Source organism: Crinia signifera, chromosome 4 (genome assembly GCF_055691185.1).
Source record: "Crinia signifera chromosome 4, ASM5569118v1, whole genome shotgun sequence".
Lineage (NCBI taxonomy): Eukaryota > Metazoa > Chordata > Amphibia > Anura > Myobatrachidae > Crinia > Crinia signifera.
Genome location: NC_139220.1, coordinates 286,427,095 through 286,445,766, shown reverse-complemented (window position 1 = coordinate 286,445,766; position 18,672 = coordinate 286,427,095). Strand labels below are relative to the sequence as shown.

General features: G+C 42.4%; 1 protein-coding gene across 2 annotated transcripts in view; it reads left to right on the top strand.

Moving 5' to 3' along the window:
• Positions 1–17,195, top strand: part of ADAM9 (ADAM metallopeptidase domain 9) — an 86,833-nt gene extending 69,638 nt beyond the window's left edge. The window contains exons 16-23 of one of the 2 annotated variants that reach the window (XR_014473591.1): positions 78–273; positions 473–553; positions 3,653–3,758; positions 6,839–6,980; positions 9,348–9,615; positions 10,368–10,435; positions 11,258–12,471; positions 12,515–17,195. Coding sequence is in view for 1 of the 2 variants with exons in the window: in XM_083184892.1 (XP_083041018.1) it covers positions 78–273; positions 473–553; positions 3,653–3,758; positions 6,839–6,980; positions 9,348–9,615; positions 10,368–10,435; positions 11,258–11,333 (937 nt within the window). In the remaining variant the exon portion in view is untranslated. Of the gene's footprint in view, positions 1–77; positions 274–472; positions 554–3,652; positions 3,759–6,838; positions 6,981–9,347; positions 9,616–10,367; positions 10,436–11,257 lie in introns of both variants that reach the window. The other variant, XM_083184892.1, reaches the window with a different exon arrangement.
• Positions 17,196–18,672: the final 1,477 nt, after the last annotated feature.

Sequence of the window (18,672 nt, the reverse complement as noted above, 5' to 3'; positions counted from 1 at the left end):
TTCTATCACGGGGCTTAAACTTGAGTGCAGCTGGGCGCCACCCATATTATTGATACCTTTGTACTCCTCTGCCTCAGGAATGCCCAGTGTGGGAAGCTGCAGTGTGAAGATGTGACCTCTATGCCTAGTTTTGGCATTCGGCCTTCTATGAGTCAGACTCCAATCACTGTGGGCAATGTGTCCTTTGTATGCTTTGGAGTGGATTTCCAGCTTGGTACCGATGTCCCAGATCCAGCCATGGTCAACGAAGGCACCACTTGTGACAAAGGCAAGGTAAGAGTTACATAAATCTGCTATTCATGTTTGGTGCACCGTGCTGCTAAAACACTCATTGGATCCTTATCATACCACACGTTTGGTTTGTTTTACTGTGTAAGTAGCTCTATGACTTTCAGAGACAAGCACTCCACTTTGTCCATTAACACATGGTTTGTATCACATGACCTGGTGGTTTGTACTCTTCTTTTACTAGGTGTGCAAGAATTACCAGTGCGTTAGTGCAACAATACTCGGATATGACTGTGATGTCCAGACGAAATGTGCAGGTAATGGGGTGAGTATGATATATTATTTTATACAATGTCTCTATCCATCCTACAAATGCAGCAGCTTTCACACAGCTTTCTTCACTCTTGTTATCTACTATATTGGGGGCAACAGCTTTTCTTCAATTGTAGAACATGAGTTTGTTCTTAACTCTGAATGTAAGCGCTCACAAGCCCTCACCCTCTCCCCTCATTTTGTTTTCCCTCTCTTAAAGCCCCCATTTTCACCAGTTTTTAAACCTATTTAATATTCCTGGTTTGCCAACCTGACTGTCAATTGATTGTCGCAATATATTGCAGATACATAATACCACAGGTTTTCAAAGTCGGTCCTCAGGACCCCACACTGTGCATGATTTGCTGGTCTCCTCACAGAATTAAATGAAATAATTAGCTCCACCTGTGGATCTTTTAAAATGTGTCAGTCAGTAATGAGTGCACCTGTAGGGTGACCTGGAAAATGGGAACTGTGTGGGGTCCTGAGGGCAGACTTTGAGGACCACTGCAATAAACAATTTTCTACAGCTCCTAACCCTCAGTTTCCCCCATCCTAATAATTACTTCCATGTCTTGTCCACTGATGCAACCGTTTGTTTATGTATTCTGTTAGGCGCTGCTGAACCCTTGTGGCCCTTTTAAATAAACAATAATAACAATAAAATGAATAATATATTACTTCTAGTAAAATGGATCAGTCATATGGCTGGTCACCTCAGTCCGCCCATGTCATGTTACACTTGTTCTTATTGCCCACACAATGGTTCTCCTTTCCTGCTGGTCTGCCCCATCTCTGCTGCAGACCCTCACTCTTGCTTAGGGTGGCCAATCCCGGGATCGGATTTCGAAAATGTCCGGTATTTCAATCCCGGGATTGGAGTATCCAATCCCGGGATTTCGGGATTAGACTGCGCATGCGTCTCCTTTTTGCCCTCTTTGTTTTACATTTTAGTTCGTAATGGGAAGTTTAACCAGGGTAAATGTGATCATGTCTACATGGAATAGGTGTCATTTTACATGTCATTGGGGGAAATTTACTAAGATGTGTATTCTACTTCACCTGTGATGTTGCTACGGGCAACCAATCAGATCCTGTCTACTATCTTCTAGAGGGTGCTAAATAAATAAGAAGTAGCTTCTGATTGGTTGCCCATAGAAACATCGGTACTTGTGAGTTATCCGGGCTGCTGATTTTGTCCTTAACTTAAGGACACCCGACCGACGCCCGCGATTTAGCCCAAATCGGGGGCATCGCGTCGGTCGTGGCCGTTATAAGGGGACGCGATGCCCGCGATTTCCCATAGATAGTAATGTTAAAAGACACGATGGACCCGATTTCCCATAGACAGTAATGTTAAAAGACGCGATGGACCCGATTTCCCATAGACAGCAATGTTAAAATAAAATGACAATGTGAAATTGGCCAAAATGGCCATTTCACATTGAATATGTTTAAAAAAAAAATGTTTCATGGCCCCCCACCACCGTTAACGCCACCCCGCTATTGACGCCAACCCGAAGCGTGGCGAGCGGCGGCGGTACGCGTCCTCCGACCTTTTCATACCCCTACTATCCACTAGGGCGTGGAGTGAGAATAGAATAGTGTGGCGAGCGCAGCGAGCCACCGAGCCCGAAGCGTGGCGAGCGCAGCGAGCCCCGCGGATACCTTCACAGGTATCCGCGTGCCCTTGCGGGCTTCACAGGTGTCCGCGTCCCCTCGCGGGGCTCGCCACGCTTCGGGCTCGGTGGCTCGCTGCGCTCGCCACACTATTCTATTCTCACTCCACGCCCTAGTGGATAGTAGGGGTATGAAAAGGTCGGAGGACGCGTACCGCCGCCCCTCGCGGGCTCGCTGCGCTCGCCACGCTTCGGGTTGGCGTCAATAGCGGGGTGGCGTTAACGGTGGTGGGGGGCCATGAAACATTTTTTTTTTAAAAACATATCCAATGTGAAATGCCCATATTGGCCAATTTCACATTGTCATTTTATTTTAACATTGTTGTCTATGGGAAATCGGGTCCATCGCGTCTTTTAACATTACTGTCTATGGGAAATGGCGGGCATCGCGTCGCGGCTCCTTATAACATCCACGACCGACGCGATGCCCACGATTTCAGGCGCGATGAAAAAATCGGCAGCCCGGATAACTCACAAGTACCGAAACATCACATATGAAGTAGGATACACATCTTAGTAAATCTTCCCCATTGACTTCTCTTTGAACACTGGTACAGATAGGAAATATATGATAGTGCAGATCATCTTCATTTTAGGACTTGAGGTCCTATTCTAAAACCTTTATTTTAAAAAATCTCATTAATTTGAATATTTGTTTAAAAATTAACTGTTTCTTATTTACTTAAAAAAAATGTGACAAACAAGTAAACATCATTGTGACAATGTCCCCAAAACCAGCAACAAATACAAAATGCTTGGCTGTCTACCTACATAATAGCAAAAATAAAACCTAAATTCGAACAAGCAGACACCACCTATTCCATTTTTAATGGTAATTTCCCATTACATAATGACACATTGACTCTTGTATACAGATGGTGCAGCTCTCATTTGAGCTGCTCCTGGCAATAGAATTGCCAACCGCTGCTGTCCGCGAATGGCCAGACACTGCAGCGATACATCGTAGTGTATGACAACCTTTACATGGGAACCATAACGTTTGCCAGTAGTGAGACATAGGCTCAATTTCAGATCTGATTGCAGGGCAAATTTGGGCAAAACCATGCTGCACTGCATGTGGGGCAGATGTAACATGTGCAGAGAGGGTTACATTTGGGTGGGTTATTTTGTTTCTGTGCAGAGTAAATACTGGCTGCCTTATTCTTATACTGCAATTTAGATTTCAGTTTGAACACACCTCACCCAAATCTAACTATATACATGTTACATCTGCCCCACCTGCAGTGCACATGGTTATGCCTATTTGAGAACAAATTTGTCCTGCAATCAGGTCTGAATTAGGCCCATAGAGCGTAACTATAGATTATTAATAAATGTTTTTCTTCCGTTATTTCGACCGTCTTGTTTTATCTAATGATATTATGTTGCACCTTTTTTCTGACTTCAGCGAAAACATTGTGTTTGCTTCATAGGTGTGTAACAGTAATAAGAACTGCCACTGCAATGAAGGTTGGGCCTTCCCTGACTGTAAGGAAAAGGGCTTTGGTGGAAGCAGGGACAGTGGCCCAACGTATAATGGTACGATCTTGTTAATGGGTGGACAATATGGTTTCTTATCGGTTAATAATCCACAGAACTTCATATGACAATGGCACCGCCCCCGGCTAACGCTAAGCTGCCGCAATACTTACATTCAGAATCTCAGCATCTGAGTTCTCATAGATATTGGGATTTTAATGTCGGTCTTGTTGCCGCATGTCGTTATGCTGGTGTTTTTGTATTATGACTGCGGCCAACCCATCTGCTGGGGTGTTAACCGCATCCCTCAAAATTTAACTTTCTACTATTAACCAGCTTGCTGATCTGTGCATTTAATATATAATATATAATTGTACACGCCTTGTTCCTCTATTGTTACCCCTTTGGTGTCTCTTGATTAGTACATAAGCCATTAGTCTTAAGGAAATCTAGTCAAGCTGTCACTTTTATTAAGTCGATACGTGACAAATGATGTCCTACTGTACAGTTGTTTACACCAGGGGTAGGTGGCATTCCAGCTTCTGTGTAACTTCATATCCCAGTATGCCCTGCTACACATGCTGGGATATGTAGTTCCACAGCAGCTGGAATACCGGGTTCATGCACAAAGAGCTTTTTACCATTAATTTCTGAGAGCTGAAAACCACACTTTAGTTAATGGGTTATTTGAACACACGTGCAATGGTCTGCAAAATAAGATATTGTGTACACTTCCCAAGTGCTCCAATTTCAGGGCTCTCTTGCCATTATTGCATTGTCCCGATCTGCCTGGCAGCTGCGCAGTATAACCCATCCATGCTGCTCTACATAGAATACATGGTCGCTGCATACTCCTGCAACTGGTGCTACAATGTGACAGGAGTGAAAGAAGGGGCGGCCTATCACGTTTCAGTGCTCAGCATGCCCCTGGAGTTTGGCCACTCCCCTTATGGGACAATTGCAGCTTTGTAAATCCAGTTTTGTTTATGCTGAGACGTTATGCGAAAAATATAATCTTCCGTAAATGCATTCATATGTGGGATTTTTGTGACTCTACAACACAAGTTCTATCTGGTTATGGTATAAAGGGTCGACTGTCGATAGGTCGACATGCACACAGTTGACACAAATAAAATATCAACACATAAAAAGCTTGATATGAGTTTTTTTATGTTTTCTTGTGTCAATTTGTAGATTTTATCATGTGGACTCCAAATTAGCATCAGGCAAGGTACCTCACTTCCGTTATCAGGAGATACGGTTATTACGTCGACCAATGAAGGTTGACAGGGTTAGAAGGTCATCAATGGAAAAGTTGACTGTCAAAAGGTCGGCATGCGTTTTTTACGTTTTCTTTGAGACGACGTATCGACAGGCGGGATTTCATGCCCTGCCACCGATACAGTGTGATGGGAGAGTAAAATGGGATACGGTCATTTGGTCACCAGCAAGTTAGACAGTCATTAGGTCGACAGGCAGGAAGGTTGACACTAGTCTAGGTCGACATGGTCATTAGGTCATCCGGGTCATTAGGTCAACATGGGTTAGGTCAACAGTCAAAAGGTTGACATGGTTTTTTTTATTGGTTTTTGAGTCAACATGTGCCGACAGGCGGTATTTCATTCCCTACCATCCACTAGGGCGTGGTTAGAGAATAAAATAGTGTGCAGAGCCCGAAGCATGGCAAACGCAGCAAGCCATGCGAGGGGACCTGGTGCACTTTAACCTGTGTCCATGTTGACTGTGTCGACATTCGGCTAAAAAAAAAGTGATAATCCCCTTGTCGACCTTTTGACTATCGACGGAACCCATGTTGACCTAATGACCCTGTCGACCTAACCTATGTCCACCTAGACTCATGTCCACTTTCCTGCATGTCCACCTAGACACATGTCGACCTAATGACTGTCTAACAACTTGCTGGTGACCAACTGATCTCCACCCATTAAAATAGTGTTCCCCAAGCTTGGTGAGCACAGCGGTACACTTTAGTGGTGTCCATGTTGACTGTGTCGACATCCGGGGAAGAAAAACTGAAAAACTCATGTTGACCCTTTGACTGTCAACCCTCCCATTGTTGACCTAATGTTTGTGTCAACCTTCCAACCCTGTATACTATAGCCATGTCGACCTAATAACAAACACCTATTTCATGTGTCGACTTCAGCCATGTCGCCGCTCAGTGGTCGACCAAAAACATTTTTACCTAATATGGGTTGACCCAATGACCATACCACCATTATCACTGCCCTCTGCACACTTTACCATCCCCAATCGGAGACCACATGGATGGTAAAAAAAAAAAAAAAGGTGTTTTTTTTGTTTTTTTTCATGTGTTGACTTTTTGCTTGTTAGCCATATGGTGTTCGCCTATTGACTATCGACCTGACACCATTCTGTCTCCCTGTCTCTGCTCAGTCTATGCCATACAAGGAGAGCTGTGAAATGTAAATATCTCCAGAAATCGGTGTCCATTATAGAGCAAGAGGGAATACCCCGGCCCCTTTGTTCTGAAAACTGCTTCACTGGTTGTTGGTTATCCTCAGGAAGTACCTGCTTCTTAAGTTGTTTCCTTCATGGGTTTTATTTTATTTTTTGCATAGAAAAGGCAAACACCTCCGACTTTTATGAAGGTTATAATTCCATTTGTAGATATTAGTCTGGGTGCCCTAATATCATCTGCTAGCTACCAGCTTATCAAAACCGCATAAGCGGAATATCAACGACGGTGAATGTGCGTGCCTGAATGGAGCAACACTTCATGGCTCTGTTGGGTGCCCTCTAGTGGCCGCCAGTGAGCAAAACACTTGAATTGGATTTATGGAGCAGTTAGCCTTTTATTATACAGGATTATATAAAATATTTTCATAATATATCCATGTATTCACACCTCAACATTGACTGTGCTGGAATCTTTGGCTTGGCATTAAAAAGTTTCTGGGTCTCTAGCTTTGAGATCAGGGATACCTTGGAATCGCATCTGCAGGAAGCAGACAGAATTGATACCGACTGACTGCAGACAGAACTGAGCTGCCATTTTCATAGGAGCATTGTCAGGGTAGTGAAACAAACGATATAACCATTGTCGGTCTAGTCTTTGTATCTGACCAGAACGCTCTTTTATTTTCTGGATACTACAGATAAAGACACCTCTCTCAGGGACGGTATGCTCGTCTTCTTCTTACTCATTGTACCACTGGTGGCACTTGGAGCCTTCATATTTTTCCGAAGAAATGACCTTAAAAGGCGGTTTTGCAGGAAGAAGAGGTCACATGCGCCCGAGTAAGTGTAATGTTACCTTTTCCCAACAATTGTTTTTTTAAGCTTACGCTATTTAGGTTGTCTATTAATGGTCGACAGTGACTACGTTGACACCGTGAAATGGTTGACATTGACAAAAGGTTGATGCAAGCAGTCGAACTAGACATTGTCTACAATTTAAACCGTAACTATTAAATGTAAAAAAATGTCAATATTTCTGATAAATGTGTAGCGGCCTAGTTGGTATGTTGCACGCAGAATTCCAGATGAGGTCTAACCAGTGCCTTATAGAGTGGTATAATTACATTATTCCATGCCCTTTTTCATACAGGCTAGTATCCTGTTGGCCTTGGTGGCCGCACTATGACACTGAGCACTGCACCCCAGTTTTTTGTCGATTTTGGACTCCTAGGTCCTTTTCTGATTCTTTAGATCAGGGGTCCTCAAACTATTTTGCTGTGGGACCCCATCAGACAATAAAATGAATTGGAGGACCTCAGCAGGTTACAGCAGAAGGTCACTACAACTCATGTTTAGTCAGCAGACAGCACATACATGGCAGCATTGTGGAGGCACAAAATGATGTGAGGAGTCTAAAATAACAGAACATTCAACAGACTTTTCAGACTTCTAATCTCAGTCTGTGATTCAAGGAAAGTCATCAGCCTGATGGTCCGCAACATGGAGTCGTGACCCCATGCTGAGAAGGTCGGGACCCACTTTGGGGTCAGGACCCACAGTTTGAGAACCGCTGCTTTAGATTAGAAGTCGCACCCTGGTTATGTCTCCCTAGATGCATCACCCTACACAGTTTTGTGCCATCTACAAAGATGGATACACTGTATTCTGTTCTATATATCATTAATAAATATATTCAATAGAAGAGGCCCTAGCATCGAACCCTGTGGTACCCCACTCAGTACTGGTATCCAGCTTGAACAAGCTCCGTTTATAACCACCCTCTATCCTCTGTCCTGCAGCCAGTTCCTTACCTAGCTGCCCATTTTACTGCCTAGTCCCAAATCCTCACATTTTATTAATCATCTTATGTAGCACAGTGTCAAATGCCTTTGCAAAATCCAGGTAAACTACGTCTACAGCATCTCCAGTGTGTCTAGATTTCTGCTGACTTCCTCATAAAAACTTATTAGGTTAGTTTGGCATGAGCCAACATGAATTATAGTATTCCTCACTAAGTATTCATGGTGTTCTTTGAATTCCCCCAAATAATTTTCATACCATAGGTCAGTGGATCCAAAACTTGGTCCTCAAGGCACCCTAACAGTCCAGGTATTAAAGATATCCATGACTGATCACAGATGTTTAAATCAAATTGACTGGGGTACTAATTAACCTTTTGACCATGCATGGTTATCCGTAAAACCTGGACCATTGGTGTGCCTTGAGAACCTCTGCTATAGGTAATTCTTGATGTGTTCTGATGACGAGGTCTGGTAAAACTTTGAAACTTTAGGTGGCCATACATCTACAGATCGATTGTCTGATGGGGCTGGTTGGAGCAAAAACCTGGTAATATCTTTTTTGGCAGTTTTCCAGCATTTCAACTCAAATGGTCAACTGTCATTTGCTCTCATCCATTACCAGGACTTTGTTCTAACCAGCCCAATCTGACAATCGATTTATAGATGTATGGCCATCTTATAATTCACTATCCATGTATCCTCATCATGTGCCCTGTCAATCTATATCGAACATCTGCTTTCCATTATATGGAGTTAATATTTCTTTCCATGCTTATTTGTAGAGTCAGAGCTCCTTTAGGCCCTTTATTCAGATTTGATCGCAGTACAAATTTGTTTTCAAGGAGGAGCAGATGTAATGTATAGAGAGAGTTAGATTTGTGTGAGTTATTTTGTTTCTGTGCAGGGTAAATACTGGCTGCATTAATTTTACACATTTAGATTTCAGTTGCAACACACCCAAATTTAACTCTGACATGTTACATCTGCCCCACCTGCAGTGCACTTGGGTTTGCCCATTTTGAGAACAAATTAGTGTGGCCTTAGTGTGAACATAATTTAACAAACTATTCAGTAGTTTACATGGTAAAGGATCTGAAAAAAATTATTTAAAGATAATTATTTGGGAATCCGTTCTCAAGAAAGATAAACCATCATCATCCTTTCAAGTCCTAGCCACTGTATAAGATGATTATTATTATGGCAGAAGTAGAAGCTCTTTTGAAGAAGAACATCCTTTTTTATTTAATTGAAGAAGACAAAAAGGTCAGCTGGGATTTAACACAACGCTATCCCCACTCACTTTAAATGAGGGATGGATGGTGTGGATACAATTTTAGTGGGGGTTTGTGTGGGGGCTATGAACATTTTGATACTTTAGAAGTTTATTTTTCGTTGTTGTTGGCAGAATAAGACAAGATAAGGGAAAGCCACCTAGGAATGCTCCCAGCAAAGGTGGTCCAGCTACCAGTCCACCAAGAAACACCCCAGTCACTTCTCCAGACTGGGATGATCCACCGAGGAATGGGCCAACAGCCAGGGTCCCCCCGACTTCTCGTCCACAAAGAAATCTACAAAATATTCCACCAGGTGGTAGACCAGCAGCCAATGCACCACCCAGAAATGTGCCACCTATGGGACCCAACAGAAATATGCACCCATCCACTCATGAACCCGTGAGTACATGTGACTGAAGACATAAAGAACAACAGAACATTCTGCTTTTCTCCTTTTATGTACAGATGTGTACTCACACACCTATCCTCAATTTGCCATATGGATCGAGGTGCCCGACACCACCTAGGTTTAAGCGTATGTAGTGAAACACTAATTTTAAATAAACCTTGTTTAAACATTTTGGGTAAGATATTGATCCACCAATGATCAGAACATGAGGTTCCACAGGTACCTACATTTTTCCAATGGCGGTTTACCTCTGCAGCCCTGGGATATACACAAGCAAGGTAAAGGTCTATTACAAAGCTTTGGGCCCTGCAAATGTCTGCAGCCATGGGCTGCCCGTTTAACAGCACAGTAGACACTGGGGGAGGGAATCCGAAAACAGAGGGGCTTGACGTTCCCTCCGAGAGTAGCACAATCTTCATTTTCTTACTGGTTGCATCAGATTCAACCTTCAACCTTGAGGAAAGTCCAGCCTGGTGTAACCACTTGCCAGACAAATTGATCAGTGCAATTTAGCAAAGTAGTTTTGTTGCTCCCTTGTTTTATATGCACACACAATATGATCATTTTGGCCAAGTTGTCCAGAGATTGGTTCTTTGGCACTACTGAAGCTACAGAGTATGAGGACACACCTGTACATAGCTTGTGAGGATGAAATGTTTATATATACAGTGATGGTCAGAATTCCTTTCCATGTAGTTGTTCTAGTTCTATTGTCCACTGTGGTTTTATTCTTTCTTTACAGTCTTATAAACCAAGTAACTCTGCGGTTCCAACATACATGGTGAAACAGCCTCATCATACACCATCTAGGTAAGTGCCATATTTCCAGCCTGGCCTTTGCCGACATGGAACCTTCAAACCATCCCACTGTGTCCCCCGTCTGTCATAGTTGTAATCTGTTCTGTGAATGAATCTCCAGCTCCAATTGCCCCGGGGTGATGTTGAGGTCTGTGTTCCCCAACATTAATCCTCATTTAGCTCTCCAGAATGCATGTGCTGTAAACCAAAACTGAAGAAGGGGAACATAGCCCCCCCCCCCCCCCCCCATCAACCACAAATATGCTGAGCTCTGTGGGTGCAGAGATCAGTTGCAGCAGTGGCATTCTGCAAAAAGGAGGCAAGGTTAGGGGGGCAGAAATCACGTGACACTGGTGAAAGGGGTGGTTGGGGGTTGGATTATGCCCCACTAAAAATCTGCATATAAAGTGACACATGGGGAAAGGTGCCAATACAGTGTGGGCTCCCCCCAAAGGGATAACCCTCCCAGTAAAATGTTTAAATGTGTGTGTGTGTGTGTGTGTATGTATATGTATGTATGTATATGTATATATATATATGTATATATATATATATATATATATAATTACAGTTTGTGCTGGTGGCACTCCTCTTGAGCTTAAATGGCCAGGTTTTGCATAAGACCCGGAGTGACGACTACCTTTCTTCTGTGTGTGTGTGTGTGTATAATATGCGGCTGCATCTCTGGATCCCCTGGGTGCTTCCCACCAGCCGGATGCATCTCACTCTTTTCTTTCCTGAGCCCCCTCCAGGTGTTATGTTTTGTGATTGCTTTTTTCTTTGGACAGTAGAATTGCTCATTGACTTGTCCATTTTATTCTGTTATCTCCGCAGGCCTCCACCTCCTCACCAAAGAGAGATGACCCCTAACATTGCCCCATCACGTCTTCCACCTGCCCCACCGGTATAACACCCAGCTCCTGAATCAGTTTAGCATTTTATTTGTGACTTTTTTTTACATTGACTAGGTACATCTGTGTTTCCGAGACACACGGCCTTTATGAAGTTTGGGAGAGATAAGAAATGGCCTGACATTGGTGGGGACTGTGCACAGTATGAGTTTTCCAAGTACTCCAAGCGGTTATCCAGACATGGCTTTGTGCATGTGAGGATTTCAGAAAACATTTACGCAGAATTTGGATCTTGCTCCAGAACAAACATCTGAGATGTAATAGTCGTATACTGCTCTTTTCCCAATTACTAGGCCTCATTGCGGAAGTTATTATGTACATGCAATAATGTTAGAATTAATCTGACCATTGAAAGTCATCATCTCATTTTCATTAAGTTTTTCCAGACTGATTTCTCCAATCCGATATATGGCCTTGATTTTACGTCATCACTTCCATAATTAATCCTCTGTTTGGGATAAAGGTGAATAACCATTTTATTAGGAGTCACTTATGCAAGAAACAAAGGATCTAGATTGTAGAATGCATTTTTATAATGATTATTAGAATGTGCTGCCAGCAAAATGCCTTATGACCGATTCAGTCTTGCAGTTTTTGTTTTTATTTGATATATCATTACTTGTATCCATCACCTACACTCGGAGGTGACCGTTTTATGGCTTGAACCAATATGAAGTCAATGAGTTCATTATAAACCAGTAAAATCACTGAGGCACAGACTGCCTCATGCCTCAGCTGATGTCCCTAGTTTATATTACTTTAGTAATCAAAATCGCTGTCTGCTATTATACTATGATGTGGTCCCTGATGACGTCTACCCAGTTGGTGTGGTATTTAGAGGGTAACCAGTGACGATCTAGTTCAGGGATGGGGAACCTTTGGCCCTACAGCTGTTATTGAACTACACTTCCCAACATGCCCTGCTTCATACCCTCCCAAATTTTGTTTTGAGGCTCGATGTATGAGGGTGCATTCGTAAGTATGTATACTGTATGTACATTTTTTGGCATTTAATGCCCTTGCTACCCTGTACAGCTCTGTATGCCGTACATCATTGGTCCTGGAGCACCGCACTATGGGGAGGGGGTATAGAGGCTGGGTGACGATTGCTTACCGCCGGTAAGGCTAGAGGGTGCAGTGGAGTTGCCTTTGGGGCCCCCCAAGCCGCCAGGCCACATAGCAGCTACACCCCCTGCACGCTCTAGAGTTATGCCACTGAACTTCATCAAACTCCAACATTATCTATTCATTCTTTTCATATTCCTGATTTAAAGAACCCTCAATTTTACTTCACCTCATTAATCCATTATTACTTTCATTGTATAAATGGGTAATGGTAATAGCTGTAGACAGAACTTAAGTCGACAGTCATTAGGTCGACACTTGTAATAGGTCGACATGCATTAAGTCAACATAGCCATTAGGTCGACATGGGGAATGTTGACATTCGTTTTTCATTATTATTTTTTTGGTGTCTATTTCAACTTAAGTCAACATGGATACCATCTGGATTGCTTCACTCGTTCTGCTTGGGGCACGGAGCCTCACTGCCCTCAGCGCACTATTATATGCTCCCCCCTATGCCCACTTGGATAGTAAAGTATGAAAACACACCTTTAAAAAAACAAACCATAAAAAGCTCATGTCGACCTAATGCTTTTTTGGACCTATATCATGTGTACATAGCGACTGTTGACCTTATGACTGTCAACCTAATGCTTGTACACCTACTGATCACATCCCTATAAACAAACCTAGTTCTCCTAAAGGCCCCTTAATATTGTACTTCCCTCAGCTATCGCCACCCTCCAGCCCCTTTCATCTCTGCGATCCTTTCTTCCTGTCCACAGTACTCCTACACAGTGTAGATATATTGCAGGGAAAGCTCTGGGTGGTTCCCACCACTGTGTGTGAGGTGATAGGCAGCAGGGCATCTACAAGGGGTGGAATGACATTGTATAGCAATGTACACAGGCTGTCTCTAAGCTTCCATCTGCGCACATACCTGGAACAGAGGCTAGAGTGTCCGGAAGTAAAGATCCTGTTGCAGGTCACAGGCCAGGTGTCACAGACCTCTAGGAGCAGGAACAATAAAACCTAAAGCATGTCAGGTCCTCTTCGGATTGATGCTTCGTGTTGTAGCAGCCGTTCCAAGGGTGATGGGAGATGGTATGGGAGCTGGTGGTAGTGACTTCTTTAATTCATTGTTGATTTACAAACACGTTGCTGTATTTCTCCTATTTGCAGTGTTATGAGCGTGATGATTGAAGATCATTTTGAAATGTGTTTTTATAAGAATGTGTGTTGAATTTTTTTTTTTTCTAGTACACTGTTCCATCCATTTTGTCCTGTGTTCCCTTCATGTCAAACACTCCTTTTGAGATGATGTTATATGTTTGTCTGCAATAATATACTTGAAGTATATAATACAGTATACTTTTTGAAGAATGTATGATTGGAATTCTCTTTAACCCAATGTCTGTAGATTGCTAAACATTTTTCTTGCTTCTCAGAAATTGTGACCTGTTACTTTTTACAGGAAATTTAACTGCTATTACGAAGATATTACAAAGTGTTAAATATTAACAGATTTCTGTGTCCCATGATCCCCTCAAACTATCTTAGACCCCTCCTGTCCGTTTAATTGAGTGATCATCTCCTTTAAGCACATGGGGATAAGCCTGTGTGCAGTTACTGGTCTGAAAGAGTCAGGGGTGTAGCTTTTAGCCTGTGTAACACTAGCTTATATATACCCCCTCTAACTGTGCTGGTCACTCCGCTAGCCCAAATCTTCCCACTTTTACTAGTGTACATCACTGGCCAGGTTACCATTGTACATCACTGACCGGGTTACCAGTGTACAGCACTGACCAGATTACCAGTGTACAGCACTGACCAGATTACCAGTGTACATCACTGACCAGATTACCAGTGTACAGCACTGACCAGATTACCGGTGTACAGCACTGAACGGGTTACTGGTGTACAACACTGACCAGGTTACTGGTGTACAACACTGACCAGGTTACTGGTGTACAACACTGACCAGGTTACTGGTGTACAACACTGACCAGGTTACTGGTCAGGTGACTGGCGTAGACGTAATTAGAATGCTGGTCGGAATAATGTTTTGCATTTCTCTACTTCTCTACTTCTCTTAAAAGTCTGACTTTTGTGTGTGATTATTTGGCCATTAGATGGCACTGTCCTTTTATATTCTATAAATCATTTTTCCCTGTTACGGATTGGAGGTCTTGCTAACTTCTCTAATAATGCCATTGTTCCTGTCCCAGCTGCTTGTTGTTCTGTACAGTCTCATTAAGTGTATTGGGAAATAATGCTTCTAGCATGAAATAATGCATACCCTACACATGTGATGTATTTGTATTAACTATATTCTATTTATTGATAAGAGGTTTGTATATAGAAATGGGGTTATATATAAAGTATAAAGTCACACATTTATCCATTCATATTTTGATTATTACACTAAAAGATTAAGTAAGTACAGTTTGTCGCACACATTTATATTACATGTTTACTGATAGTATAGTCTCTGTCAGTAAATGCCTTACAGCACTGTGACCCAACTGTCAGCCTAGCATCTGCTGATTATCCATCTGGGGATGTTTGTGCAGTCTCCATCAGGGCCCCTAATATCTAGGCGGTGACAGGGGTATGGTTCATAGGGTCAACAAAAGGAATGTTGACATGCATCAAGGTCGACATGGGATTAGGTCGACAGGGTCATTAGGTTGACACATGCATTAGGTCGATATGGGCTAGGTCAACAGTCCCTACCATGCCCTAGTGGAAGGTAGGGCATGAAATACTGCCTGTCGGCTCAAAAAAAATTGAAAAACCCCATAATCGACCTTTTGACTCTCGACCTAGCTCATGTCAACCTAATGCATGTGTCGGCCTAACCCCATGTCGACCTTCAATGGTCGACCCAATGCATGTTTACCTTCCTGTTATCGACCTAGTGACCATATCCTAGTGACTCTCAGCACTAGGAGGTGCACAGGTCTCCAAGAATATGGCGAGGTGGCCATTTTCCCTATTGTGCATGCACAAAATACTGGGTGTATGGCCCCTGCACACCACCTAGTGCTCAGGGTCACTGCCGCGGTCCTCCTGAGAAAAGTATTGAAAGACTGCACCCATTATAGAGACACCATTATATCTATTTATCTATATTTGTATTCATTTATCTATGTCACCCCTTTACTTGGACAGAGCTATGCTAAAGTCTGGAAATTGCTAAATTGCATGTCACCATGTTCGACATTTCGTATTTCCACATACTATTGCAATATATGCATTCTAACAGCTTTGTATGCTGCATGACTGTTAATATATACATTTTATGGTAAGGTACTGTACACTTAATGACACTGTACATGGAAAAGTATAAATGCAATCAGTTGGGGGCTATGGTATAAAACCAACTTTACTTTACTCATCACTCAGAGTATCCTTCAGGTTCCGCCCTCTCTAGTGTCCGTACATCACATCCCCTTCCCAATTGGCCTGTTTGAAACAGTAGCTGAGGAGGTCATTACAGGGGTGTGTGATGGGTATGTGAGCCATAAGCATCGATATTTCTGGTGAATGAAGGACTAATTAAGTGATCCTTTTCATAAAACATTCTTTCTCAGTTTGGGTACAGTTATTCTTTCCTTTTTTAAGTGTGTTTTTTTTTTTTACTTTATGAACCAATATTCATATACATGCCGGTAGGGACTCTGTAGGGATTAGGCACTTTTGGGGTTATTTTGGTTCACTCTTTCTGCCAAATTCCTTCTTAGATGGACAAAAACATGTGCACTGCAGGGGGGCAGATGTTACTTGGGCAGAGAGAATTAGATTTGGGTGGGGTTTCACTTGAAAGTGAGATCTATATTGCAGTGTAAAAATAAAGCAGTCAGTATTTTCCCAGCACAGAAACAAAATAACTCACCCAAATCTAATTCTCTCTGCATATTTTACATCTGCCCCCCTGCAGTGCACATGGTTTTGTCCATCTAAGAAGGAATTTGTCAGAAAGAGTGAACCAGAATAAGGCCCTTTGTGCTTATTGACCTGATGAATTGATCACGGTCTCCACTGTAATAAACTAGTATACCGTACAATAAATCACAGCGTATACTGGGAAGTGTCATTATGTTTGATTTAGTCGCTTAAGTCACATGTTCCAATTTTACAAAGAAGATCGGAGGATAGCTGGACTATATGATTTTCAGAGTGACATTGTAACTTGGGCTTTGGAGCACAAAGACTGAGAACATTACTTAATTATGCGCAGTTATGACGAGTATCATAAAACCACTGTTTATTATTACTTTACTGTACATTGTATGATTTAGCCACTTATGATCAATGTTCTAGAACATTATTGGGAATGCTTTCAAACTGTTTTTCCTAATTGCAGTGTAATATTTTAGCCATCAGAACTAAATCCGAATGTTAGTAACTGGTGATACATAGGGTCTGCTGTACAGTTTAGTCTGTCAGAGGAATAAAACTTACTTGCAAACATTGCAACCTATATTGCCTGCTTTGGCTGCTGCAGAACTGCAACTCCCAGAATCCTCAGCGTTGACTCTACGTGACGTTCTCGAACACCTAGCTTGTTATGAAGGGTTACAGTTTTTCTGTCTTGCAATTAGATTAAATGCAAAGCAACACTCAGAATGTGATCTTGTTTCAAGGTTGTGTCTATACTAACCTCCACTTTGTTTCTAATTTTGTTTTGAAGTTTCACTTGATTTGTTTTGTGTTGATTTGATTTTATTGAAGGGCTTTTATTAAACATGTAAAATAATTACACTGTAATCAATAAAGAATGTTTTGTAATACGTTTTAGTATCCCTGTTTTTCTATCACAGATCTTGAAACTCTTAATTAAGGTGGACACACCCATGATAATCGTTAAGGATATGCACGATGATACAGTTGACAATATTATCATGCATATTGTCTATTGTGTATGCACTATATATCGTTAATGATGCTTTCTCCCGTGGGTCCTTAACGACCCTCCCAGTTGTCTAAACATGCGGTCAGATTGTGACCATATCACAGGGGTCAGTTGACATCACTGATCGATACCATAAGCGATATCGTTCAGTGTGTATACACTATAATGTTTATGCCAACATCGGTAACTATATTGCTCGTTGAGTGTGTGTATGTTCCTTTTATAAAGAAAGTTCAGAGATGTAAACTGCTTAAATAAACCATTGTTGCTTTTCAGGAATATTGTCATGGCAACAATGCTGATCATTTGTCATTTCTAAATGCAGTCACGGTCAGGACCCCTGATAAACTGTGAATGTAAGCTCTCACAAGCAGGGCCCTCTCTCCTCATGTGCTTTTCTAAGACTATGGGCCAGATGCACTAAGCTTCATACGTGATAAAATGGAGAGTGATAAACAGCCACCTAATCAGCTCCTACCTGCCATGTCACAGAATGTGTTTAAAAAATGTCAGGTAGGAGCTGATTGGTTGGTTGTTTATCACTAGAGACAGGATTATATGCAACATAAAATGATTGAAATGTGCATGAAAATTGTTAAAATATGCTACATTAAATAATAAAAAAAGTAATTTTTTACCTATTTATTTAAAAATCAGCATACAATTAGTTGCTAATAAACCTCCAAAATAGGCCCACCGCATCTGCAGATGTCTAGTGCTATACACAGGATTTTTTTTCTTCCTGGCTGCTACAGCAGACTGCAGGGTCCAAAGCTCTTTTTGCATAAACTACACGGACCCTCATCTCCAGCACCGATGGATCAAATGTCAGCATAGCGTGTGAGGGTGGCGCAGTGGAAGGCTTCCTCCCTGCGCCGCATACTCACTGTGACATGGCATTTCCTCCGCCCCGTGTGATGTCAAAACCCTTCTGCCCGCCTCCTCTGCTGCAGAAGTCTGTCTCTTGGTGTAAAGTCCCAGGCCAGGGGCAGCCAAAGGTTTCTGGAGCTTCGTAATGGCATCCGCCCCGACTGACTTTTATCAACATGGATTGGCAGCCTAGAGCAGTGTTAGACATATCGTACATCCAAGGTTCCCCACACTGCGCACATATTGCCCCAGCCTGCACACTCTACCACTTCCTGACCAGCAGCAGCAGGCCAAAGCAGTGCTGTGACTCGCGGGTGGAAAGGGAGCAGGGCCTAAAATATGCACCATCACTAGATTTTAGGTGAAATATGTAATAACCAGTGAGAATGGGCAAAATAATGCAAATGCATATAATCCTGTCTCTTTATCACTCTCCATTTTATCACTTTTGAAGCTTAGTGCATCTGGCCCTATATCTCTGCCAC